The sequence below is a fragment of the Taudactylus pleione genome, unplaced genomic scaffold, assembly GCF_031769625.1.
Source record: "Taudactylus pleione unplaced genomic scaffold, aTauple2 ptg000777l, whole genome shotgun sequence".
NCBI lineage: Eukaryota > Metazoa > Chordata > Amphibia > Anura > Myobatrachidae > Taudactylus > Taudactylus pleione.
Genome location: NW_028285179.1, coordinates 507,787 through 534,424, shown reverse-complemented (window position 1 = coordinate 534,424; position 26,638 = coordinate 507,787). Strand labels below are relative to the sequence as shown.

General features: G+C 40.7%; 1 protein-coding gene across 3 annotated transcripts in view; it reads left to right on the top strand.

The window, feature by feature from the left end:
* Nucleotides 1-20,551, top strand: part of LOC148475116 (rho guanine nucleotide exchange factor 18-like) — a 102,318-nt gene extending 81,767 nt beyond the window's left edge. For all 3 annotated transcript variants that reach the window (XM_088457714.1, XM_088457713.1, XM_088457712.1), the window contains 5 exons: nucleotides 9,114-9,161; nucleotides 10,204-10,668; nucleotides 12,162-12,477; nucleotides 13,393-13,515; nucleotides 15,316-20,551. In XM_088457714.1, the coding sequence (XP_088313840.1) occupies nucleotides 9,114-9,161; nucleotides 10,204-10,668; nucleotides 12,162-12,477; nucleotides 13,393-13,515; nucleotides 15,316-15,479 (1,116 nt within the window). In that variant the 3' untranslated portion in view covers nucleotides 15,480-20,551. The remainder of the gene's footprint in view (nucleotides 1-9,113; nucleotides 9,162-10,203; nucleotides 10,669-12,161; nucleotides 12,478-13,392; nucleotides 13,516-15,315) is intronic.
* Nucleotides 20,552-26,638: the final 6,087 nt, after the last annotated feature.

Below are 26,638 nucleotides of genomic sequence, written 5' to 3'. Positions count from 1 at the left end.
TTTGGGATGCACTTATTGGTCATTATATGATTAAAAAAGGAGAGTAAGTATTCACCCAATCTAGGAGCTAGGATTTTGTAAAACTCACTTCTGAGGTCATCTGAGCCAGGGGCTTTTGATGGTTTTAGTTTCTGAATGACACATTGAACTTCATTTAGAGTGATTGGGTCAGAGAGCACCTGGTTCATTACTGAGCATATCTGAGGTAGTGGAATTGATGACCAGAGTGAGGCATCAGACTGTGCATTGAATAAATTAGGGGGAATTTGTTTGTTTGCTGGCTACTATTAGTATTTAAGGAGGAGGTTATATCTAAAGGACTTGAATTATTTTGGTGTGGTGGGGAGTAAAGTGTCTCATAGAACTCGCTCATAACATCATAACCAGTGATCTGGTTGTTGGAGGTGGTGAGAGATCCATCAGATTTTTTAAGTGGCTGAACCACCATCTGTGGACAGGTACCTATTAATAAATTTGTAAGGCGTTTTCCAGTTTTATTTCTGAACTTATGGAATTTATAATTGACGGAGAATAAATATTTATCACCCACATAGGGGTATTCAATATGGGTGCGATAAGTCCGTTTTTTGCGTTAATATCACTGGTTTTAGTTTTACACCGTATTCAATTTCAAAGACTTATCGCAGTTTTGAAAAGTCTTTGATAAAAAACGGTGAGGGCTTAAAAAAAAAATAGCCTGCACCCCTGAGAATGACATTTAAAAAAGAACTGTGTCAAAAAAAGTAAAAAAAAAAAAAAAATAGGGACACCCCAAAAAATTTACTTAAAAATTGGGGTGCCAAAAAAAAAAATGGGAAAAAATTGTTTAACAATAGGGAAATCGGTTCAGGGCTATTCTGCAAGGATGCGGCAGGTGTTTTCTAGAATAGAATTATAGCGGCAGGTGCACAAATGCAGAATTTTAAAAAATTTACTTTTGGGACATCAAAATATGCTAGTACCCATTTTCATGTACCCCAAATTTGATGGGACCACTAAAAAAAAAGCAAAAAAAATAACCTAAGTGCTCTTCTGCATCACTTCTTCAATGTCAGGAAAAAAACACCTGCTGCGGCTATTTAAATCCCTGACTTTTCAAGTAAAGGCTAAAACGGGGGTACCCATAGTGTTCCCCCATGTTTTTACAACTTTAGGGGGGTCTTACAATTATTTTAAGGAAAAATTCGTAACTTTACGCAAATCCAACTTCGGAGTTTCCCATTTTCGTTAATTTGATATTGAATACGGGGATAAGCGGGAGCGCGCAGAAGACTTAACGCAGAAAAAAACTCCAATATGAAACGTTAACTTCGGCAGTGAAGTTAACGTTTCATATTGAATACCCCTCATAGTGTTGAGAAGTTCCTCAAAGTGAGTTTTTGCATGCTGGTATGAGGCTTTGGTCTCCATGTTCGGCGATATTTTAAAATTCTGATCTGCCTCAGACAAGTTTTGCTGTAAAGCAATGTAAGATTTTGCTCTCTGTTTCTTAATGCTAGCTGTATAAGAAATAATTATCTCTCGTAATACTGATTTGGCTGTTTGCCAAAATAAAGTAGGGTCTATTTCAGCATGAGAAAGATTATTAAGCCTGTATTCCTCCCAAGCAGATTCTATTTTTTTGCGGAAATTAATGGATTGAGAAAGGTGTGTCGGGAACCTCCATAATCTATTGGGGCTTTGTTCAGTAGTAATTAGGATTTCAAACCACACCAGTGCATGATCAGAAAGGGCTATGGGCTCGATGGAGGATTTAAGCACTTTAGAGAAATTAAACTGGATATTAGGGTATAGTCAATACGCGATAGTGTATTGTGCGCTACCGAAAGGCATGTGTAATCCTTTTCTATAGGATGTAGAGCTCTCCAAATATCAATAAGGTTAAGCCTTTTAGCAAACAAGGGAATTCCAAATTTGGGGAGGGGAGGAGGTTCTTTAGGAGAATTGGATCTGTCTAGATGAGAAGAAGAGATCAGATTAAAATCTCCACATACTATTGACTTATTAGGGTCAAATGTGAGAAGTTTGGCCAAAATTGAACTGTAGAATGATTTTTTTTGTATGCATTCGGAGCATATATATTGCATAAATGGTATTAAGAGTCTTTGACTAGAATCTCAGCAAAGACATAACGACCTTCTGTGTCAGCTTACACTTATCCATGGACTGTCTCAGGGACTCCATTTTCGTGGGGTACCCTTTGCTCATTCGGTATTCTGAACGTCTGTCAGTTTGCAGTGTGTGGTTTCCCGCTCTCAGGTCCCCTGGCTGCATCTTACACTCCAGGATACACATGAGTTTCCCATTTCCTGTTTCAGACTCATACTACAGGACACATACTTGCTCATACTACAAGGCGCATACATGCTCATACTACAGGGTGCATACCACAATTTATTGGGCTGTATTCACTACTTTAGGTACCATGTCATTAGGGCAAAATAGCACGCTTGGTACTGCCAATGCCACATCTTATTAGATGCCCTTGAACGTACCTCTGTCAGTCTACAACATTAATAAATGTGTGACTAATACCTCATTATCCTACAGGATAGGTTGCTTTTGCTTTGTTGGGGAAATGTTCTAACATAATCCAAGTACATTTTACTCTCCAGAGTCCACAGTGCTCAGATTATGTGTCCCTTACAGATTTTTCTGTCTGTCAATACCTCACAGTTTACAAAGTACTAATGCCTCACAACGTTCGCTACATACATATATGTAATGGTCTTTTTGTGTGTCTTATATTAAAAAAATGGGAATAGAGAGAGCGCTCTCTCAACTGATCATCTTGGTGAAACCATGCTGCACTGCAGGTGGGGTTGATTTAAAATGTGCAGAGAGATTTAGATTTGGGAGGGACGTGTCCAAACTGACATCTAAATGCAGTGTAATAATAAAGCTGTGCGATTTGTGAGCTACATGCAAAAGCAGCCAGTATTTACACTACATGCAAAAAAATTTATGTATTTACACCCCTTGCATTGCAACATGGTTTGCCCAGGTACACAGTTACCGTATATACTCGAGTATAAGTTGACCCTAATATAAGCCGAGGTATCTAATTTTACCCCAAAAAACTGGGAAAACTTATTGACTCGAGTATAAGCCTAGGGTGGGAAATGCAGCAGCTGGTAGTGCCCCCAGTAGTAATCCCCCCCCCCTGGTGCCCCCAGAAGTAATCCTCCCCCCCTGGTAGTGCCCCCAGAAGTAATCACCCCCCTGGTAGTGCCCCCAGAAGTAATCCCCCCCCCTGGTAGTGCCCCCAGAAGTAATGCCCCCCCCCCTGGTAGTGCCCCCAGAAGTAATGCCCCCCCCCCTGGTAGTGCCCCCAGAAGTAATGCCCCCCCCCTGGTAGTGCCCCCACAAGTAATCCCCCCCCCTGGTAGTGCCCCCACAAGTAATCCCCCCTGGTAGTGCCCCCAGTAGTCCTAATAAAAATAACATTTAAAAAAAAAACTTACCTGAAACCCCACTCCTGGTCTCACCGCTGCCATCAGCTCCTCAGGCCGCTTTGCATTATGGGAGAGACGTCGTCATGACGTCTCTCCCATTACCCACTGCGGGAGCCGGAAGATGGCTCCCGCAGTGGGAGTAGCAGCAGCCGGTGTGAATCTGACAGACTCTCATCGGCTGCTGATTACAACAAACACACAGCTGCCGGCTCTGGCGGCTGTGTTTGGCAATGTGCAGTGCTGACAGAACTCCATCCGGTCAGCGCTACACACGTGGTGCAGCTGTGTCACAGAGACACAGTCTGCACCGCGGCCTGCATGGTACGCTACTCAGCTGCGTACCATGCAGGCATGACTCGAGTATAAGCCGAGGGGGTGCTTTTTCAGCACAAAACATGTGCTGAAAAACTTGGCTTATAGTCGAGTATATACGGTAAGTGCTTTCTCTCTCTCTATTCCCAACTCTGAATCAGGCCCAGAGTCCATACACACTGCTCTGACTAATACTATATTGGGTATAGCGCGCTTCTGTGCTAATAACCTTATAGCTTTAGGTGCATACCATTTCCTAGGCCTATAAATATTTTTTGCCTATTTTTCCTTTATTGTCAAGTACTTTCCGGCAGACCAGTCCCACCTCTTTATCCTATAAAGTGTTCAACTTGCATTATGTCTGTTTTCCTATTGGGTGTTTGTCCTCGACACTACCCACATGGAATGTGGTGCCTTTGCCTCACATAGGGTCAATTACTCAGGTGCAATTTGGCGCAGACTCTGATCATGATGTGTCTTTTGCAGGTTTTTTCTACCTACTTACATTACCTAACCTTTTTTTTTCATCTAACTTTCAGGTTGGTAATGATAGCATTCTTTGGTACTGAAAGATCTTCTCTATAATAAGTATTTTTTGTTTGGCCGTCGGTGAAGTGGATCAATTTGTTCTACTGGTCGAGTTCACCATATACAACTTCAGGTTCTTTTGCCTAGTTTCGTCTGAGCCTTTTTGAGTTACCTAACTGTTCACCAGGCCAGTGTGGCTTACGCTGTCCAGAAGTTATGTAAGCCAATCCTGTTCTTGTCCATTTCTTCTGATTTCGGGTGATTAGTTTTCACCATCTGTTTGGTGTGCCTTGCTTGCTTTGGGACCTCGGGTTTATCACTTTCTTCTCTGTATTGCTGAGATGTTGTAGTTCTTGTTAGGGTGCTTTACATCTTTACAGGACTCTGTATCTGTAGCGTTCCATGCCCTTTACTCTCTTTCTCCAAGAGTGAAAATATATAGGGAAATGCAACCATGTTAATCACTACCTGACCTGCAAATTGGACAGGTCCTGTTATGGTAAAATAATTCCAGGGTTTCTTCTGGTAGATGTGTTTTCCACATCTGCCCCTGCTTCTAACAGTTCTCTGCTGGCTAGGCTGGTAAGAAGATCGGCTTTTCTGGTGGACCCAGCTACGCCTCAGTACAGGGACTTTTTGCCAGCAGTCAATAGACCCCCTATCCCCTTGGACTAAACATTCGGTCTAGGGCCCATGCCTACACCTGAAGCTCACTCGACCGGCTTGATGGAGTGGCTTTTGCAACAACCCTTGGAGAATCTGTTTTTCTTTTCTGAAAACATCGTTGAGACGCTCAGGCTTTTGCATGTCCACTCCCCCGTTTCTAGTGGCCTGCCCCTGTCACCACCCACAAACTGCTTCTCCTGTCACTCACTTTGCTGGGCAGACTATGCGCTGCGAGCAAAGCTTCCCGATCTTGTGCACTGCGGTGCATGCGCAGAATGCGAACATCGGCCAGCTATGAGAAAACGCTTCTTAGCGTCCAAGTCTGAATCAGGTCCTCAGTCTGCTGTCCTTACCCCGTTAGTCCCTAACATCAGAAACAAACCCCATGGGACAGTTTCACTTTCATCCATTCGAGCCCTAGCTTTGGTGGACCTCTGCTGGCACCCGGGACAGCGGGTGTTCCTTCTTGCTCTCTCTTCCTTGTCTGACGGGTTTTCCTACATTTGAAGGTTGTATCACATTGATTTCCACAGGACTTGACAATCGTGGTGTCCCCTCTTCTGGAGCATGGGTCACTGGACTTTTGTTCCTTACTCACTTCACTGTAAGTGGAGCAAGTCCCCCTTTTGGCTTCAGGATTTCCAAAGGTCAGATATACTTTTGGTTCATCCAGCTTTCCCTTGTTCGAACAAGCCAATTCTGGAATTGGGAGCTCATTCAGACCCGCTCGCAAGATGCGGTCGCTCGCAGGCAAAAAGGGGCCGGATATTTAAATTAAGCGCTCACACTGCGTCACGTAAGGATGCCCTCTATGTTTTAGCAAGCTACGGCAATGAGTGCTCGCTAGTGTTTAAAGACTCCCCCTTTCCACTCGCAACACACGTCATCTCCCGGAATTGTAGGATTAGTCGGTTACATCGAGAGCTATCGGAGCTGCTCGCAGCCCTTTGCCTGCCGCAAGCACTGCGATCAGTGTGGCCTAAAATACATGCAGGTGATGTGTACATTGATGCCACGTTGCTATTTATGCACGTCCTTTGAACGGCATTTTGGCGGCCTGATACGCCTGCATTCGCACATCCACTCCCCCCGTTCACAGGCACCTTCCCCTGTTACCACCCACAAACGGCACTATCTGTCACTCAAAGCAGCGACCTGATAGTGGCTTACGAGCCATCAAAATCAGATCGCAAAGACTGGCTTGCGCACGCGCACTGCGAATTATACGCATGCGCAGATGGGCGAAAATCGCTCAGAGCGAGCGCAACTTAGCGACCGAGTCTGAATCAGGTCCTTGGTTAGAGCGCATTCCACTCGGTCAGTGGGGGCTCCTTGGGAGGCTGGGTGGAGTCCCTCTGTTAAACAATGCTGCCAGTCCTCTGCGTGCATATTTTCTCACTTGCCTCTAGAGATACTAGAGTGACAGCTTTGAGACGTCCCATGGTTCCAGTGTCCCCCATGGAAGAAAGAGAAAATTGTATTTTTGTTCTTACCTGTAAAATCTTTTTCTCTGTGTCCATGGGAGACACTGGACCCCCGCCCTTGCGCTCCTGTCTGGCTAGGGATTGGTTTCTGGCACACATTTAGGTCACTGGGTTTCTACACTTTTTTGTGACTGATTTCTGTGTGCCTGGTCTTTTCCTCCTCTTCTCCTACTCCCGGTCATTGGGCTTTGGTAATACAAACTGGCTTCTGGATGCATAGGGTGGGGTATAGTGGAGGAGGAGCCTGTGCTGCTGCTTTAAACTTCACTATATGGTGCCCAGGCTCCTTTAGCTTCACCTATACCCATGGTTTCAGTGTCCCCAATGGACTCAGAGAAAAGGATTTTACTGGCAAGAACAAAAATCCCATTATTTGCAAGTATGTGAGGAGGCTACCACTATATACAGAATTAAAGATTGATATGCACTGATCCTCTTGTACAAGAGCTTGCTTTTTTTCTCCAAGAATTTAAGCTGCTTATAGACCTCTTTTAACCATTGTATACATTGAGCCTATTATTCATCTTACATGAGCAATAATGGTTAATGGAGTTCCCATCTTAAAATTATATAAAATTATTTTAGTACTGTATGCACTAGTATTCACATTAGGGGATTTCAAACATACCAAAGAAAGCAATATTTAATCACAAGGCAGATAACATCAGGCAAAATGCAGAATGGAATGTAGTGGATTCCTGACAGATGGGACATTCAGTTTCTGAAGTTGTGCGGACATTCAACATTCCTTGATCTACCATGTCACGTGTACCGGGAATACAGTAATTTACTGTGGCTAATTGATCCCCTGGGCGCTATTCAATTAGCACCAAAGCTGGCAGTCATCAGGGATTTATTTAACCTCCCTGAGGGAGGTAAAAAAAAATACCTGATATGCAGCCCTGTTTTCGCGATCGTGGCCAAGAAAACACATAGATCCGTGAATTTACCACGGGTCCTATGTGTCTTCACCCGAAGGCGGATAATTTTTCAGGCAAATAAAATGGGATCTAATTGAATTGCCTGGAGGCAAAAAAATGCAGTAAGTCACACTTCCCAAAAAATTACACAGGTCTGCGAAAATTAAGGTATTGAAAGCTTTTTAAATAATACTTTTATATTCTTAATTATACTCCTGTGTACATCAAGAAATAGTATATTAAAAAAAATTACTACATCACATTTACCTATAAGGGGATTATATAAATTTTTAAGAAAAAACAAGAAGTTTAATTGTTTTTGACATATTTATTGTGAAATACAAAGAAGTGTAGATGATATCACTGTTTTTGTCTTAATTACATAATCAAATAACAATAAAATCAAACAAAAATAGAAACAAAGCCATACTTATTGAAAAAATCGTTAATATCTTGTTTGTTTGTTTTTTTATCCTTCAAACTTCGTTTTTTCGCTTATAAGCTTTTTCTGTGTCGTCTCTGTGTATCATCCAGCAGTAGTCAGCCATCATGCTGACGACCCAACGACCCTGGTATTTTCTTTCTGCACGTTTTAACGTCTTGGTGGAACAATTCACCCTGTTCTTCACTGTAGTCTCCGAGATTATTCGGGAAATGCTCAGTATGGGAATTCAAAAATGTAACTTTAAACTCCTATTGCAGCCAAGGTTTCTGTAACTATTAAGCATTTCCCTGACAACTTCTTTGTAGTTTGGAGCCTTGACATTGCCTAAAATTTTTTAAATCGCTTGTACTGTATGAGTGGTATGTACTGTATATGTACTGTGTGTGTGTGTGTGGTGGTAGGCAGGGATTAAAATGAGCAGGCACAGGGCAAAACTGTTGCATCTGTTGTATTTGGTTCCACCTTCGCCAGCTCATCTTGTAGTTGTTGTGTGTGCGCAATGTTTCTTTAGACAGTATGGGGTTTAGGCCTTTGTAAATTTCAGCTCCAGGACCATGTGGACCTTAATCTGGCACTGGGCTGGGGGAAGTTTTATGACAAGAACTGAATTGCAACATTCTATACTACCGACTGAATTAATTTAAGACAATGTTATATAATAAATGTAGGCAGAATACATTTATTACTTTAAAGAATAGGAAAAAAATTACTTATTCATAAATACACGTTTTGCAGAAAAACGTGATGTGATATGCAAAATCGGGAGTCCTTTTCGTGTTCAGAAGCCAAAAATCTATAAGTATTACATAAATTCGGTAAAAAAGCTTTTTCATCGCAGACCTGTGTTATCGAGGGCTAATTGAATTCCCCCTAACATTATTCCGACTTGACCAGCTTGCTTGAAGATATGTCATCCATTAAATCATATTAAAATCACAATTAAGTTTTTCTGAAGTCACTTAATCAGTTTTTAGTATTCAAGTGCAATATTAATCAATTTTATGTTCTATTGGGAACAATATTATAAATAAAATGATTAGTAGCAAAGTCATTCTGCCATCAGATTTGTGTATGTATTGTACATTGATTTAGAAATGAACAGCTGCGTACTGAGAGGGGCAGAAAATATGACATGAAATACAACTTTTGTGGTTTTATGAGATACTGCAAGCTAGGAAGATTAATGTTATATACATATACCTATATTATATACCTATTTTAAACCTTAATGCTACTACTTTATAATATTTTTTTCATGCATCATTATTTACTTCCACCTTCTCACTGTGCTATTTCTTTGCAGCTCATTTTCAAGATGCAGACATTATTGCAGCTGCTTTATAGTCTACAGGTGGGTCACATTTTTATTATAAAATATTTTACCATCAACTTTCAAAACCAGAGCAACTGAACTTTCACTGATTGAATAATTCGGTTTGAGCTGAGATTGAGTTGCTGTCTTTACTTGAAACCTATGAAAATATATTTTTGGAATCTTTCATATTTTGTTATCTTGTCTATGCACTATTATTTTCAGATAACATTTAATCTATTTGTTTTCTCTTTATTATGTTTACCATTTATATAACACTCTTCCACTTCTGAAAACTTATAAATAAACGAATAGTTTTGGACCCGTCCTAAAATATGCCCGGGTCTATCCTCGCTCTACCCCCAACTCCACACCCTTCTCTGACGATGTGCCCTTTATACTTACACTCCGATGCCCTTCTTATTTAATCCACCAGCAATGGGAGTCATTGATGAAGGAGAAGCGTGCGCCCCAACTCCCGCTGCGCATGTCAGAGACGTGGCAGACTTATTCACTTATTATATAGTTGTATCTATTGGTCTTGTTGGCCATATATGTCCATACAGACCTGTGTATTTTTCTTTCTGTAAGAATGCTCTTATTAGCTGATTTCACTTAAGCAAAACATCTGTCTGTATTGAATCAAGGTTGATTAAAATCTGCCCACCTATTTAGTAACTATTTAGTAGTTGGGCTGAAGCCAATATCTATATATCATGCGTTCACAAAAGGATTAAACAATTAGCTATATATTGAGATAGTGGCTCGGAAAGTGTTCTTGTACCTGTGTTTAAACTAGGTCTAGCATATGTAGCCCAGACACTGTTAAGGAAATCTATTCCTGGAGGTTACCATGCCAATAATTTTGTGTTGAGAAATGAAAATGTTTTTATGTTTACATTCCCCTTAAGTAACACTTTGACCATTTTACACATTGTACTTTATCTACTTAAAGCCAAAATTCAGATGCATGTGCACATTCTGTCCTGATCCATTAAATAAATGATGTACTGTATATCTCCAGCCAAGCATGAATAATCAAATCTAATAAACTCTGTATGTCTAACTCTGATCATTTCAGGCCATGATCGCTCAACAGGACAGCTACTTAGAGACCCAAAAAGAACGTGAGAAGCAGTTCAAGCAGCAGTCATCTAAGGGTAATTTGCTTCTGGAGCAGGAGAAGCAACGAAATTTTGAGAAGCAACGTGAGGAGCTGGGCAATGTTCAGAAGCTACAGGACCAGCTAAAACATGAGCGGCAACGGTGGGAACGTGAGAGGAGCAGGCAGCAAAAAGAGATGGAGGCAACTGAGATGAAGCTGCGGGGAAGAGAGGAGAGTTCTCGTCTTGAAAAAGTGAAGTTAGAACAAGAACGGGTAGATCTAGAAGCACAGAAAGAGGCCTATCAGCATGATTTGGAGAGGCTGCGTGAGTCACAAAAATCTGTGGAGAAAGACAGAGAGCGCCTGGAGCAGTTGAAGAAAATAAAGAAATCAAATGTCGGTGCTGGAACATTTTCACCAGACATGGTGCAGATAACATTGGTATGACAATTTTTCATAATAAATATCTTGTGTCTGGGAGAAAAATGCCCGCTTTTTATCTTTTTCAAAGCTCAAAAATAAATTGCCCCCAAGTATGGGATGTGATCTCCATAAATTTTTAGAAACACATCATAACATCAGTGCACAGTTTAATGTACTGTACATTTCCATTTCCCTCCTGTACAACATTTAATGTTCTCTTTCACTTCTGTTTCAATCCACACACTGTATAGCTTCATATATGTAAGAGTGGCTATCCTGTGAATAATTATTTCTTATTTATAAGTGGCCTGCATCTGTGTACATTGGTGGTTTTAACACTTCCAACAAAAAGAGACGATTGCATAATAAACTGATGCACAAACTACAAAATTGCATAATGAAACAGTCAGTCTTTACATAGTACACAGTATGGAGGACAACTAGAGATTTAGAGTAGTGGATAGTAGAGTACATGTCTAGACTGGAGAAGTAATGTGGCAGAGCCATAACAGCAAAAGCATGAAGGAACAATGAGTGTGAGAATCAGGGCTGAGATACTGAGAACAGAGGCTTAAAATCTAGGTAGAAAATGCATAGCAAATTAATATGGTGGCAAATGTAGGCAGGAATACATGAGGAAGAGGGCCCTGCTCGTGTGACCTTAGAATCTGGATGGGATTGTTGACACTGGGCTGGGGCATAAGTATAGGGATTTCAGAAGGAAAATTTAGAAGGAGGGGCGGGTTTCTTTGCTAAGGAAAATACTTTTCCTCATTATCCAGCCTGTTTGACTGACACTGGGTTAGGTGGGCTGGGCCAGAGGAGTATTAGAGAGCTAATCTGATTGGCTCTGCACCAAACTTAACCCCACCCGCTTCCCTGAAGCCTCAGTTCTCTAACAAACCTGCTTGGAGGACAAAGTCACACCACTCTAACAACCATAAACAGCAGTGTCCTCCACATGGGTGATAAGGAAAGGATTTTACAGTGAGTACATAAAACAATTACATTTTTAGGGCACGTTTTAAGCCTTGAAGCATAATGTATATTCTAAATGGATTTATGCGTGTGTTCCAGAGGTGGGGGGCAGCACATGGGAATCTTAAATTCGGTAATTGGGGTGGTGAGGCAACGATTATTGCAGAATGGAGACTGTATGCGGGAGTGTAAAGTATAGATAGCTTAGGGCTTTGTAAGTGAGGGCGAGGAGTTTGATCTAGATTCTGTAGTGGATGGGGAGGCAAAAGTAAAGCGACAAGCAAAAACCAGTCAGCGGCTGGTTAAAGCAAGGTATAAGTGAGGAGTTGGTTATAGTAGTTGAGAAAGGAGTTAACGAGTGATCCTGGAGTTTTTACTAAGGTGGAAACGTTAGGATTCGTAAAGTGAGATGATGCGGTTGGAAAGGTAGGAGGTAAATCATGAGGATTTCATGGAAGATTTGAATAGAAAGGGGGAGGGTTGGGTATAATTGAATAGAAGAAGATACATATATCATCTATTTTGTTTTTCAGGGTGTAACACATTCTGAAAGTTTTAATGGAGAAGGAACTAGTCAACTTGTCATGAAGCCTACAGCCAAATCCAGTGCATCTGTGTCTACTGCGGACTACCTGGAGAGGCCTGAAGTAACACGTCGTGACAGTAGCTCCACAGATACAAGACCAGCTTTGAAACATGATGTGCCTATTCATTTATTAAGTGCCACTAACCAGATTCAGAAGCAAGCCTTACTAACAAAGCAGCAGATTCCTACCAAACTGGCCTCTAACAGAAGCGGCAGGGAAAAATCTGGCAGAGCAAAAGCTTCACATCGGACTGATAGTTCAGGTCAGCACACTGAAGACATTCTACTACGATTCCTAGTTATTTAGTTATGTAGCATTGCTAAATGTTTGTGATTTTAAAGCTTATTTTTTTGCGATTAATAGTGTTATCACTATTGTCACTGTTGCTTGATATTTGTGGGACATTTTGCCTATTGTGAACTACAGAATGTATATATTAGTCTGCAGCCTGGAATCTGCAGACAGATATTTTATATTGTGCTTTTAACATAGTTGATTTAAAAAAGTGTAAAGTTGGATACCTCTGCCCATATCTCAATATTTATTCCAATTGAAGTTTACAACAGTGAGACGTGCCTGGTCAAATAGATTGCTCAAGAAATGGATGTGGACATAATCTGATTGGCTCAATATGAAACATACTCTTTAACTAGACACACCTAGTTATGTTGAGTTCCCTGGCTATTTCCAATGAATGTTGTGACCAGGCCTTTCCACCCCTTATATGTGATAGATTGTTTATGATTAGTGTTAAGTATACTGTTTTATGTCAGTCATCCTTGCCACCTTAGGCCTATGTGGCTCAACAAATATTGATTTATTTTTCCATGATTTATATTCTTATATTTGCAATTTCGAAGGCAGATAAGAGTAATATTGTATATTATTCCGCAGTGCATGTTTGTTGCAATAGCAAAAATATTGTATTGGTTAAAATATATATTTGTATATATCATTAATTAACTGCTGTGGTTTTGTATTTTGAGCTCCTACATAAATGTTCCCATTATGGTTTGCATATGGTAAGGTTATTGAAGTAGCCTGTATTGAAGCTGTAATTGGCTTTTCAGTTTTCATATTCGGATAAATTAAGCAGGATGTTGCAATGCTATCTGTAAAATGGGCATATGAAGAGATTGGGACATTAATTCTCTCTATTCATGTACTTGTGTCACAGCGTCCATAGATCACAGACCGCTTTTCCCATCCAAACTTTCAGGGAAGGAAGACGGTACGGTGAGGAGCCGAAGAGCAGCAAGTCCAGGCCTAGTGAATAGTCAGGTCATGATCTTTCAGCAAGGTGAGCTGCTGGCCAAGTGGCTTTTGAGTGTTGACTGATATACTTAGAAAAAAGGAGAAACAACTTTAAAAGACAAGTAGTGTCTGACACCTCTCTTCACCTCCCTCCTCCCCCTGTAAGAATGCTTATCCTTTTCTTGGTAGCATGCACAGTGCTAGTCAATTCCTTGGGCCGTCTAAATTCCTGATCACAGCAGATCCAAACATTTAATAGTTTCTCAGATTGGACAACCTGATTCAGCAGATGTCTGAGGTACTGTAAAGATGATAAAACCAACTTGTCATGCTGATCTGAAAGGGATGTCCGTAACAGCAACTTTTATTGCTTGGAATAATATAACTTGTAAGATTTTTTTTTTTAATTGTATAAAAGCATTATTTTTTTCATGCTCAAGTTGTTATAGTACAAATACAGTAGTACTAATTGCCAGGCTGGTAAAGAGTACTGAATATCCTAATAGTGATTGTGGACTGTGGAGCTGCAGCTTAATTAAAACAAATACCACTCAAGTTGGGGCTTCCCAGGGTTGGGTACGGGATGCTGGCGCTTGGGATCCTGACTGTCAGAATCCTGATACCGGCATCCCGACCAGGTTAGAATGGCGACGCCCCCAGGTAAGCAAGGCTAACCCTCCCTCCCCGCTGCCTAAACCTAACCTCCATCCCTAGTGCCTAAACCTAGCCCTCCCTCCCCTCAGCCTAAATCTAATCTGCATGTAAGAATGCACCAATCCATATTACAGAATGCATGGAAGCTAAAAGTCACCGTTTCAACTTTTGCACATTCAGCCAAATGTTTGTAACAGCATTTGCAAAAAATTGCAGATGGGCGACTGCCAATAGACACTGCTGCGTGCTCTTATGTGTACAACTCAGAATTAGGCCCACAGTATGTATACTGTACCCCAGTTGGTTATTAGAAATTTTAATTGATAACATATTTATTTATTTTTTTAACCATTGAGATTCTGGACTAGAAAATGTAAATTCTGTTCGGAAAGTTAGTGTCTATTAATATTTTTATCTTATTTTTTTGCCGGCTTATTTCAAATCTATGAAAGATTCTGTGTTAGGCGCTAGATATTGGCATATTAATACTTTATTGAACTTGTTGCATACTTAGGCCTGATTCAGAGTTTGGAACAGAGTAGATATAACAAGTAACTGATCATCTTGGTAAAACCATGCTGCACTGCAGGTGGGGGAGATGTAACGTGCAGAGAGATTTAGATTTGGGAGGGGTGAGTCCAAACTGACATCTAAATTGCAGTGTAAAAATAAAGCTGGCCAATGTGCTACATGTAAAAGCAGCCAGTATTTACCCCGCATGGAAAAAAATGTATGTATTTGCACCCTTTGCATTGCAACATGGTTTTTCCAAGTACACAGTTACTTGCTCTATCTTACTCTATTCCCAAATCCAAATCATGCCCTGAGCTTATTAACAAATTGTTGGACAAATTGACTATATTGGGTGCAAGTTAATCCACAGATTGATGGATTAGTCTTGCAAGATATTCTTCTCTCCAGGGTATATTTGGCTCATAGATTTTATATAAATTGTTTTAATGTATGCTTGATTAATTTGCATTATTAAATTCTATTTATATTTGCAAGTAAATAGCGCTCCATTTGATTTTCTATTTTCTTTCTTTTGTGCACTGTAAAGCACTGCGGACCCCTTGTGGCAACATAGAAATTAAAGATAATAATAGATATAGATAATTAGAGTTTTAATGTAAGCCCTGTTGACATTTTAGAATATATTTTGCTCACTATGTTCTCTGTATATATTACGCAGACCCTCCTGGACAAGCAGACCCCACAAGCGAAACACAACCCTATCCATCAAGCCTCTACCGACAAAGTAGTGCCCATCTATTGATACCTTCCATTCCTTCACCTCCACCTCCTGCCCCTCCTGCCGAAGAAGAAACAAGCAAAGAAGATGTTATATTTTTCTAGGCACCCTAAGAAGATGCACACTTGCGCTTTTACTATTCTTTATGTGGCACTGAACTAAGCGGTTTGAAACAACGCCTCTACCACTAAGGCCTAAGCGTGTTTTACATCGATATTGAAGAGGAGAACCAGTTTTACAGTAGTGACAATGAGTCCAAAGAGTAATGGTGGAGTCTTTTACTAGTAGGATAGCAAAATACAATGTTGGAATCTCTGTTGAACATTGTGGCCAGATAGTAATGTTTTTCTATGATGGAGTGTGTTTTTCAGTATGATGTTCTGGGGCAATGATGTATCTATCCATTCAAGTGAAGTATTGCCTGCTGGTCAGGATTGCTTGCATATATCTTAAAAGCCCTTTTTGTTGTTTTGTCTCTTATAAACATTTTCTGAGGGCCAAACAATACAGCATCACCAACAGACTGTCATTAGTTCTAACAATCATGCTTACCCACAAATAGATAGGCCATGTTTAGGCTTATTGATTGTTGAAGGTCTTTAAAGCAGATGACTTTCTAGAATAATTCCATTATCTAAAGTGTTTTTGGAGTGGTTTATTTCCAGAAACCATAATTCACCAGACAATAATAGTGTAAGGGCTATTTGACTAGTAAACCTCACATGGTTCAAGTTAAACATCATAATTCTTGGCATTGTTAACATACAGTTCTTTAAATTTAAAATGTACTGTAGCTGTTTTATTTAATCTGGCCCCTGGACCAAATATAGTAAATATCAGTGACATGAGTCATAGATTCCAGTTCATTACTTTAGCTTTTGTATATAAATGTAATTTATTATACATATTTTATTTCTTCAAACACGTTTTCAATCCACTTTTTTAATTTACTTGTAAGAAAACACAGTATTGCTGCCATTTATCTCTTGTTGTATGTGAGACTGTTACACAAACTAAAAACATTTGTTTTCCTTAGTATTTTAATTATTTACACAAAAAATGAAGAATTCATCTAGTGCCATATTTTACTGTGTTCTTTAAATATATACAGATATCTAGAGATCTAATTAGAAAAAATAAATGAATACATAAAAACTTTAATGGTCTTTGAGCACTTTTGAGAAATGTTGAGCACAACTGTATAAATGTACAAATGAATATCTTATTTTAGTTTTATGTTCTCTTGTAGGGAAATTAATCCTTATATAACTAGACGACAATTCTAATTTGTAGGTGTGTTTTACTAAATGAGTTTAACTTTTTTTTTTTTCAATCTATATCGTTTTAGTTGTCTATTCATTTTTAAAGGGAATTTGTCATGAAAAATGCACCAAGTATTAGGTCCTATGCATCATTATCAGAATTATTTTCCAAAACTGTAAAGGTGTTTAAGATGATAAAATTCGAAACCTTTAATAAGCTTTCATTTTACAATGTTTCATGCTTTTTAACTGTATATGTATATAAGACAGGATTATTTTGAAGCTTTTAAAAAAAAAATTTCTCCTATTCTATGGCTCGACCTCCATGTTTTATCTTTTCAATTCCCTTTATTATCAACTAAAACACTCTGCTATAGAAGTATCGACATACCCTGGCTCTACTTTACAGCTAGTAATTTTTAGTTCTTTTATATGTATACATTGCACAGAGTGTAATTGTCAAACATGTATTGCAGGTTGTGCCATTTATCAGTCTCTATTGCACAGTATAAGAGAGTTGTGGTCATTTGGCTTTGTAGATGCAGTAAAAAAAACTTTTGTTGAATACCTTGAAATTAGAACTATTTATTACCATTGATCTCTGAACCATTGGGGTCTAATTTAGGGCTGCACGCAAGTCAGCCACATTGCATGCAGTTGCCAGCATCTATATGGCAACGTTGCCACCGTACATCTGCTTGTGAAAGTAGAAGTAGCTGCCATTCCTATGCGCGCATTTGCACCAGCCCTATACCTCGCTCGAGCATTCATTCTGAAATCGGACACATCTCTGAGTATGCTCTACTGTGCATGGCCTGCAATTCCATCTACATGTCCACGACACTTCCCCAGAATACTTAGCTACGTTACACCCACTCAGCTGCAAGTGGTGATGCATACGGCTCAGAAGCATGCACATTAAGTATGATGGCTTACCTTGCGCCTAGGTCGTTCGCTAAACCCTTATAACATTTTTCAGATATCAACATTTTAACCAATGTAAATGAACAGCATAGCTGGTGGAAAGAAGGTCCAATTTTATTTATCACTTCCAGAAAGTTGGTGGCCCAGGAAAAGCATTTGCAAACCATACTATTCAAATTTTGTCATCGGAGTTGGTAATTCTACCCACCCCATCCTCCAGTGGGTACCGACAAACATAATTAACTGAACGGATTCTTGCAATCCCACTGGTCATGAAGTCAGAATCTCTTCCCTCACTTGTGCGGTGACTTTCCAAATTTAGACCAGTGCCCAGTCAATCAGCTTTAGAGGAGCCTTCACGATTTGTCATTCTCATTGAGGACCGTTACATAACCAGCTGCACCGCTGCATTCACCGAAATAGGTGTCCTTTGCCTTTATTGAAGCAGTCCATTCAGTTACTATGCATAATCACTACAGGGGCCCATTATATGAAGGAGAGTCATTTGGACAACATTGTACTTTGATTATGTTTCAGTTTATAGTTGTGTTTCCAGCCAACACTAGGAGAAGACTAGCATCACCTCATCCAGTAACAGAAGGTCTTGTATGCCTCTTAGCCACCCTTCCCTTTGACTGCTTGTAGGCCTACCCTGCTTGTCTCTGACACATACTTTCTTTTGGTGCATATTCTGCGCCGTAAATCCCAGCCAGTGACCATGTTGTCGCACCAGACTTTATCCTCCTTTTACCTAGCAACCTTACTAGCTCCCACCACCTTGGATGTCCTCGTGCTTTTGTGATCTTTCTGCAGGCTGTGCACTACTAGGAAGGATATTATCCTGTGCAAGCTCCTGTTAAACCTTTTAAGCTAATTGAACTGCTATAGACCGACATATTACTGTTGTAATCAGATTTGAAATGATCATACTTACAATCTCAGATTGGAGATGGGGCCAGCATGTCCTGAGCCAGGTGGAGATGGAGACCGGTTTCCTGGATTCCGACAGCTGAGTTTGTCTCTGCCTCAGTTGCTCTGGCGGGGGGGAGGGGGGGCAGCATTGGATTTCTCATCTAATGTGGGTAGCTTGATAACCCTCCTCTCAACCTGTGCCTAACCTACCCGTGTTATCCCTGATATGTTTGGTGTCTGTTAAGTTAGGAGACCACGCCACCTCCAATATAGCTGCTGGGGTTTTGGCTGCTGGATAAGTCTGAGCCGAAGGGAGAGAGGGCATAAACCGTATGGGCTGAGACCATGGGAGCCAATGGCCGGATGAGGGTGAGGCCGGAGAGAAATGGAGAGAGATTAAGGTGGCTGGGGAGGGTGGAGGGGGCTCTGACTCTGGTAGTTGGGTTAGTGAGGAGCATATGTGCAGTATATAAACTCAAATTCCAATATATGCAAAAGGGGGATGCAGTAGAGGAAAAGAGGGGGATGAAAAGAATACTTATCCAGGGTATCCAGTTTCCGAGGATCCTGTTCCAGCTAAGAAGATTTTTGCATGTGCTTCTGCTTTTTGTTCATCCTCGGTTGATTCCCCTTCTAGGCATTTGGACTTCCCTTCTCTTATGAGTAACCTTAAACCCTGTGTTGCCTGCAATGACTGACCCTTACCTCACTGTTGCACCCCTTTGTTCACTAATTGGAACATAGACAAACTACTACCCAATATCAGCCCCAATACTACAGCGCTTATCTACATAGTGATCACTTGCGGATCTCTGCTTTCGTATTTTGTGCAACTCTGAATTAGGCCTGCTATAGTTATGTATGGAACTCCAAATCTATTGTCCTAGAAAATCTGATCTTAATGAATTTAGCAGCCAGAAGTTCTTGCATATGTGACTAGATTTCATGAACATCTTAGTTTAGCCTCTCTGCTTGTTGGTGAAGAGGTTTAGTGCAATCACTCACAATTAAGTTCTGTCCAGATGGACACGATTCAGGTACGCTAATAAAAGACTACGATGATTCATGTATGCATATTTTCCATAGAAAACAAAAGGGCACTTAAGATGCATCCAGAAGCAGTCCTCCATTTAAGTACATTTGAAGTAATCTGCAGTGAGCCAAATGGTGATTGGATACCTTATGCTATTTTCAGGATTTGATACCACATTAATGAAAATGCTCTATTACTTAAAATGATTTAAACAGTTTGAAGTGTTTGAGATGGAATTAGCTCCTATATGACAGTACTTTTTTTGTTCATCATAAATTGACCGTTGCTTTTCCTACAGATTATTGGCTAGCATTAACTGCGTGAATTATACAGTATTTGCAAGCCAGACTCCTCTTCATTATACAACACAAAGACATGACTTTAAGTGGTTTTCTTTCTATTGACATAAAAATAAATAGTACTAATGTCTTGCTGTCAAAACATATAACCTCGGTGAGAACACTGACAGTTCCCTGTATCTTAGATAATGTTATCAATTGATTCTCTGTTACTTACTGAAGAATGTATGACAACAAAATCATTACCATTGTCCTGTTTATATATTCTACATTTCCCATGGTTCCTGCTTCTACCTGAAAATGGACTCTCTGATACTTTATTTTACTATAGGAGTATTGAACCATGATTCAAAATTAATTGTATTATAGGTGCTGGAAAATACATTCAACTTGGATTGAAGTTTAAATAAAAATAATATTTAAGACCGAAATAATACAGTAAATCCAGTGATGTATGAATGTATAATTTTGTAAATATATCAGTGCATTATATATTTTTTCTTTTTCTGGAAATGTTGATAATGTTGTGTAATTGAACACATTTATGTTTCTGTTGTGTCTAATGAACAAATAATACCCTACAGTATATAGCTGAAGTGATACAATCGGACAAGTGTGTGTGAGGGGGGTGGGATGAAGACACTGCAAGATGGTGTAATTTTGTTATTTTATTTCATATGACATAAGAATAAACTGTTGATTTCAGAGTTTATATTGTCTGATAAACTTCATTGCTAGCAATTAAAAAAAACACGGAAAAAAAATATCTGCTTTCTTTTTTATTTAATGATGAGAGTTGGAAAGGTCTTGGAAAAGGAGAACATTTATGTTGCTGACGTTGCAAATTGCTTTCTTCCTCCTGTATACCACCTTCTTATATTCCATTTTTAGTGGAAATTATTGTAAGTCATCCTTACATTTTCAGCTCTCTGCACTTTAAGTAGCTTGTGAATTCTTTACATGGCTTTACTCTTACCTTTGTTACTATGAGCTTTATGAGGTTTTATTAGGGGACATTTAAAGGGTGGACAACTCCAACATTCATCTTCCAAAATATTAGGTGAATTTAAAGGGGTGAAAACAAAGTATATAGAACATATGGTTATTAACACTGCACCAGAATCTTTATTATGAATATGTTTGAGAACCCCTACATTGGTATGAATTTGAATAGTGTTTATTCTCCTGTATTTACTAGTGGGAGCTACCATTGACAATTGGGTAGATTAGCATAAGCAAACTAGAGAGACAATAATTATCATTTGTGGTGCACAGGAAAATTAAATATTTAATTGTTATGGAATTATAAATGTCAATAGTAATAAAAGCAGCTCAATAAATTACAGAGTGATTTTCAACCTTTTTTAACTCAAGGCATACTACTCAAGATGTTAAAATTGCCAAGGCATACTATCCGGCGGTGCAACGTGCATCACCAAAGAAACTACATTGGCCTCCGCAGGAATAAAACTCACTACATTGGCCTCCACAGGAATAAAACGCACTACAGTACAAGTGCGCTGAGCTGACTGCAGCGACACACTTGACAACCGCTCGCAGCACAGTGGTTGAATAACGCTGGTGTAGAGAAATATAAATGTGTAATTAAAAATTGCTGTGCATGCTATAGTTGCTCGTATGTATGTATATATATATATATGTGTGTGTGTGTGTGTGTGTATATATATATATATATATATACACACACACACACACACAGCTGTTGTTCTGAGGAAGGGAGCACGTTCTCCGAAACGTCGACCTATGGAATAAAGACCCAGGGTTTTGGGGTTCACTTCTTTGAAGCCTCTGAGTGCCGCCTCATGTCTGTGGATATATTGTGGGGGGTGCTGACCCCGTAGGAGGGCACCAGATCCAGCTATTTGCCAGTATTGGGCATGAGGAGTGTTGGGCGATAATATATATATATATATTTTGTGTATGTATATATATATTAGGGATGTGCAGGCTCGGATAGGTTCGAGTTTGCACGTGGAGTTCGGATTTTTCCCTCCAAAAAAACGGAACTCAGAAAGAGGCAAAACGTCATCTTGCACGGACGAACATCATCCAGGAATGATGATGTTCGTCCGTGCAAGATGACGTTTTGCCTCTTTCTGAGTTCCGTTTTTTTGGAGGGAAAAATCCGAACTCCACGTGCAAACTCGAACCTATCCGAGCCTGCACATCTCTAATATATATTTAATAAAAAATTTTATTAGATTTCTTACGGTTAAGTATCAATCAGAAGGTTGTGTATGTAATAAATATAATAAATATATATATATATATATATATATATAAATGCTGTATAGTAAAAATTGTTTATCTCTTTGGTGCCTGTTCATATGGTTTATATCCATTTGGTGGTGTGTGTTAAATATCTAAGCTGTGGGATTGTTAATTTTAGCTAAAGACCAAAATTCACCAATCCTTGTCTGATTATGTAAAATATATGCTAAATATCAGTAAATAAGTTACTAATTATTTAGTGTTTACAACACCTGTAACAGAATAAAGGACTTTCATTATCTTCATTTACAAGACTGCAGAGTGCCGCCTATCTTGCATGGATGTATAGGATGATGACTCACTCGAGGAGGGCAACGCAGCAGGACAACTATATATAAAGTGCCGGGCTTACCGTCTGTAAATGGGGTATCATTTGGGATTTTACACACACAGTCATTTGGGTAGGCTTATATACTTGAGTTCTAAAATCTTACTTTTTGTTCCTCCACTAGGGGGCACAGGGATGACACTGGGTATAGCCTGGAGAGGAGAGTCTGGGCACCAAATAGTTAAATATAAATACCCACAAGCCCAGCTCCTCTTTATACCCTGCCCCCAGCCAAAGGCCCTGAGTTTAGTGCCAGCAGGAGCTGGGCACCAGATTACAGAGGAGCTACTTTAGGTGGTCCCCCGCAGTTTATTTGATTACGTTTATTTTCACTTAATAGGACGCCCCCACTGCTGCCCCAGCACTGGTGGCCGCAGCACTGGCAACTGGGTCAGTGACTTCGGCCGCAGATTGCCACACATCCGGAGCCGCAAGCCTCAGCGGGGGATAGCAAGGCAAGACGGCTCCCTACATGCAGGGAGCCATGGGTTGCCGCCGGAGCAGGAGACCTCTGGCGGTGGGCGCTCCCAGTTTAACCGCACTCGCCCCTAGACCATGAGGGATTAAAATATGGAGCAAGAGCTGCTTCATAGCAGTGTTGGCCATGTTTGCTGATGGTTTTGCCAGATTGGGGAGGCTGGCCCCTCCCTGTGAGCCCCTCCCCCACCCCTGGAGCTCACTTTCCCTATGCATGCAGTAAGCCGTAGGCAGATCCTCCCTTCTCTCCTCCCAATACCAGACGCTGAGATGCCATTTTGCAGCATAGCCTGCCCTGGCGTCTGTGAAGCTGGGCTCCTGTCTCCTCTGATAGCCTGCTTCCAGCAGCTGCGCTTAATGCTTGCTCCTTCCTGCTGTTTAGGCTGGTTTGTTGAGCTTATTTAGCCCACATTTATCTGCATTGAGAGGTCTGTGTGCCTGTGAGTAAGTGTACTTTTACTTGTGTGGCTGTACCAGCTGTTACTGGTCACCTAGAGATATCCCTTGCAGGGGTGAGCACAGCTTACTATATATATATATATATATATATATATATATATAAATAATTAGTATGACTCCAGACAGGTATTTGGTAAAGCAGTGGCTTTTAATGGCAGCAAACACTGCACCTTTAGCGTATGTGAGTATAGGCCTGGATACACACAGAAAATGTCCCAGAAATCCTTGTGCTTATGTGCCTGTTAACAGTCAGCAGTTACAATATCTGTGGACCTTCCAGGTCCTGGCACCCTAATGCTAACCACCACCCCCGGCCTATCACCTGGCCAGTTTGTCCTGCATCAAGAGCCAGGAGCAACAGGTGTGTGAGAGTTTAAAACCCTTCCTGTGCTGCTGACTTCCTGCTGCTTCTGGTTGATCTGGAAAACCTGGAATTCTATATTTCCAATTTGAGCTGTGCAGCTAAGAAAACCTGGATTTCTAAACTTCTATTGTAAGTGCAGAATGTGCCAATCTTGTTTTCCTCTCCCTTGGATGGAGCTCATCCCACCAGAATGTGGGCAATTCAGGTGAGAGACCACCCCTCACACCACAAAATTTATTATATATATATATATATATATATATATATATATATATATAGTCTTCCATATAAAGAAGGAGGCAGCACTCATCTGGACTTTTTTAGAAAATAAAGTGCATATTTTTATTCAGCCGACGTTTCAAAGCCGGAGCGGCTTTGTCATCAGGGTGCGGAAGTGAAACATAAACCATTGAGAAGTGCTTACCTTATATAGAGTACTACAAAGAATGAAGTGCGGAGATTCTCGTGCTCACACAAGCCGCGCGGCGCGGGACTCCGACGTCATCAACCTGGGACCTGGCGCAAGGCACTCTGGGATGGTAACCAGGGACGCTGTCGGGTCCCGATACACTGTTGAGAAGCAACCGTGATCAGCGCCGCGGCTGTGGAATGAGAAACATGTACAAATCAATAACAGAGCATCCGATTCTATCAGATCAATATATTCACAATCGAACTTACTAAATAGTCAGACGCAATAGCTCTATATACTCATGAAAATAATATCTTTACAAATCAAATCTAGTAAGGAATTCAAAATTAACATACATAAGAATATCTAATATTGCTATAAATGCTAATATGGCAACGTCCAATCGAACACAATGTACTTTGTAATTATATAGAATATTTCCATCAATCTCTAGTGCCCCAAATTAATGGGAGAAAATTAAAGTCGACAAAGTCCTATGTAAAAAAGCCACATAGTTACTGTCACAAAGGTTGCATCTCCAAAAAGATGTTACAGGAAAGCAGACCACATGATTTTATCATGACTGACTCAGGTAATGACACAGTTTGTAGACTGCATGACAGTCCCATTACCACCTGTCCCTATCGCTGTACTACAACTGGTTCAGCAACCCATTGCTGAACCATCCTGGATGCAGACTTTTACAGAGTAAGTACAGGGATTGTCTCAGGTGTCCACATCCTTTCAACAGATGCTTGATAAGATGAAAGCTCCAATCCGTTATCTGGTGGAGGTTCAGATTGTTATCTTCTGATGGCGAGACTAGTGCTTCCATTGCTTTAGATGTGGAGATGTCTTCTGTCCCAGAGGAGGCTCTGTCCCCAGTAGACGTAGAGGCTCTTATCAGATCGGTAAAAACTATTTTTCTAGTGAAGGACTCTGAGCAACCTCTTAGATCCAGGGCACCTCTCTTTAATAGACAGTGGCAGAATTCCATCTTCTGCGCAGCTAGAAACCTCCTAGCGGAGGCGTGGACTCACCCTAGTAGACGCTTTCAAGCTTCCAAGTGTATTGCTACCTTTTACCCTCTCCCCACAGCTGATAGGACTAAGTGGGATTCTTTTCCCCTAGTGAATGCCTACATTATTCGGCTTATTAAGTCATCCCTTCTACCTATCCCTAACATAGCATCTCTTAAGGATCTGACGGACAGGAGACTGGAGAATTTTTTAAACACCATTTATGGGAATGCAGGGACTGCAGCCCTGGCATCGGCTTGGATGGCTAAAGCTGTGGGCCACTGGGCAGACACTTTGGAGGAAGGACTTACCTCTGGTGCACACAGAGGTGACTTGTTTGCTATGATTGCACACGTTAGAGAGGCAGCTTCTAATCTCTCCGAAGCAGCTATAGATTCAGGATTTACCCTCTAAGATTTCTGCAGTTACAACAAGAAGAGCACTCTGGCTTCACACCTGGAAGGTGGACACGGAATCCAAGAAGGCCCTGAATGCCCTTCCCTATTCTGGTGATGTTCTCTTTGGTCCAGAATTGGACAAGTTAGTGACTACATTGGCAGCATCTAAATATGTTTTCTTACCATCTGTTACCATTCTGTGATCTGACTTCAGCATCTCATTTCTTTCATCCCCAGGGCAAGGCCAGAGGTCAGGCATTTCCCAGTAGCCAGGGTTCTGCTTCTAAAAGCTCCAAACCCAAAGATAGGTAACCATGATCCACTAGATGTCCAACTACCAAGCCAATGGACAAGCCTGCCGCATGATAGAGCGGGTCTCCTCATGGGAAACCTTGGAGTGGGGGGCCGGCTTTTTAGTTTTCGGCAGTGTGGATGCAGACCACTATGAACAAGAGAGTCAGAGGAGTCGTGTCCCAAGTATAGGCTCTCACTTTTCACTGGAGTCTATTCACTCTCTCATGGCCTCAGGGGTCATTATTCCTGTTTTCCCGTCCCAGAGAGGGTTGGGCTTGTATGCCAATCTCTTTCTGGTTCAGACGGCTCCTTTCCAACCCATTCTTCATTTGAAACACCTGAACAAACTTCTTCGGATTCCCATATTCCGCATGGAGTCTCTTTGGTCCATCATTCTAGCATTGGAACTGGGGGACTTTGACATCTTTGAATATATAGGATGCCTATTTTCCTATATGAGCCATTTATCAACATTTTCTCAAGTTTGCTATCCAAACTAGACACTACCAGTTTTACGCTTTACCCTTTGGTCTTTCCATGGCCCCTCGTGTTCACGAAAGGTCATGGCAGTAATGGCAGCACATCTACACCGCAGGGGCATCAGAATTTTGCCATACCCGGATGACTTGCTTCTTCTGGCACAATCACTGACAGTTCCAAGAGAGCATCTGATGGTAGAGCTCTACATTCTCATGGATTGATAATCAAATTGGAGGAAAGCCACGCTTTCTCTGTCACAGGAGATGCCATGTTGGATTCCAGAGCTCAGAGAGTCTTCCTCCCTCTGGAA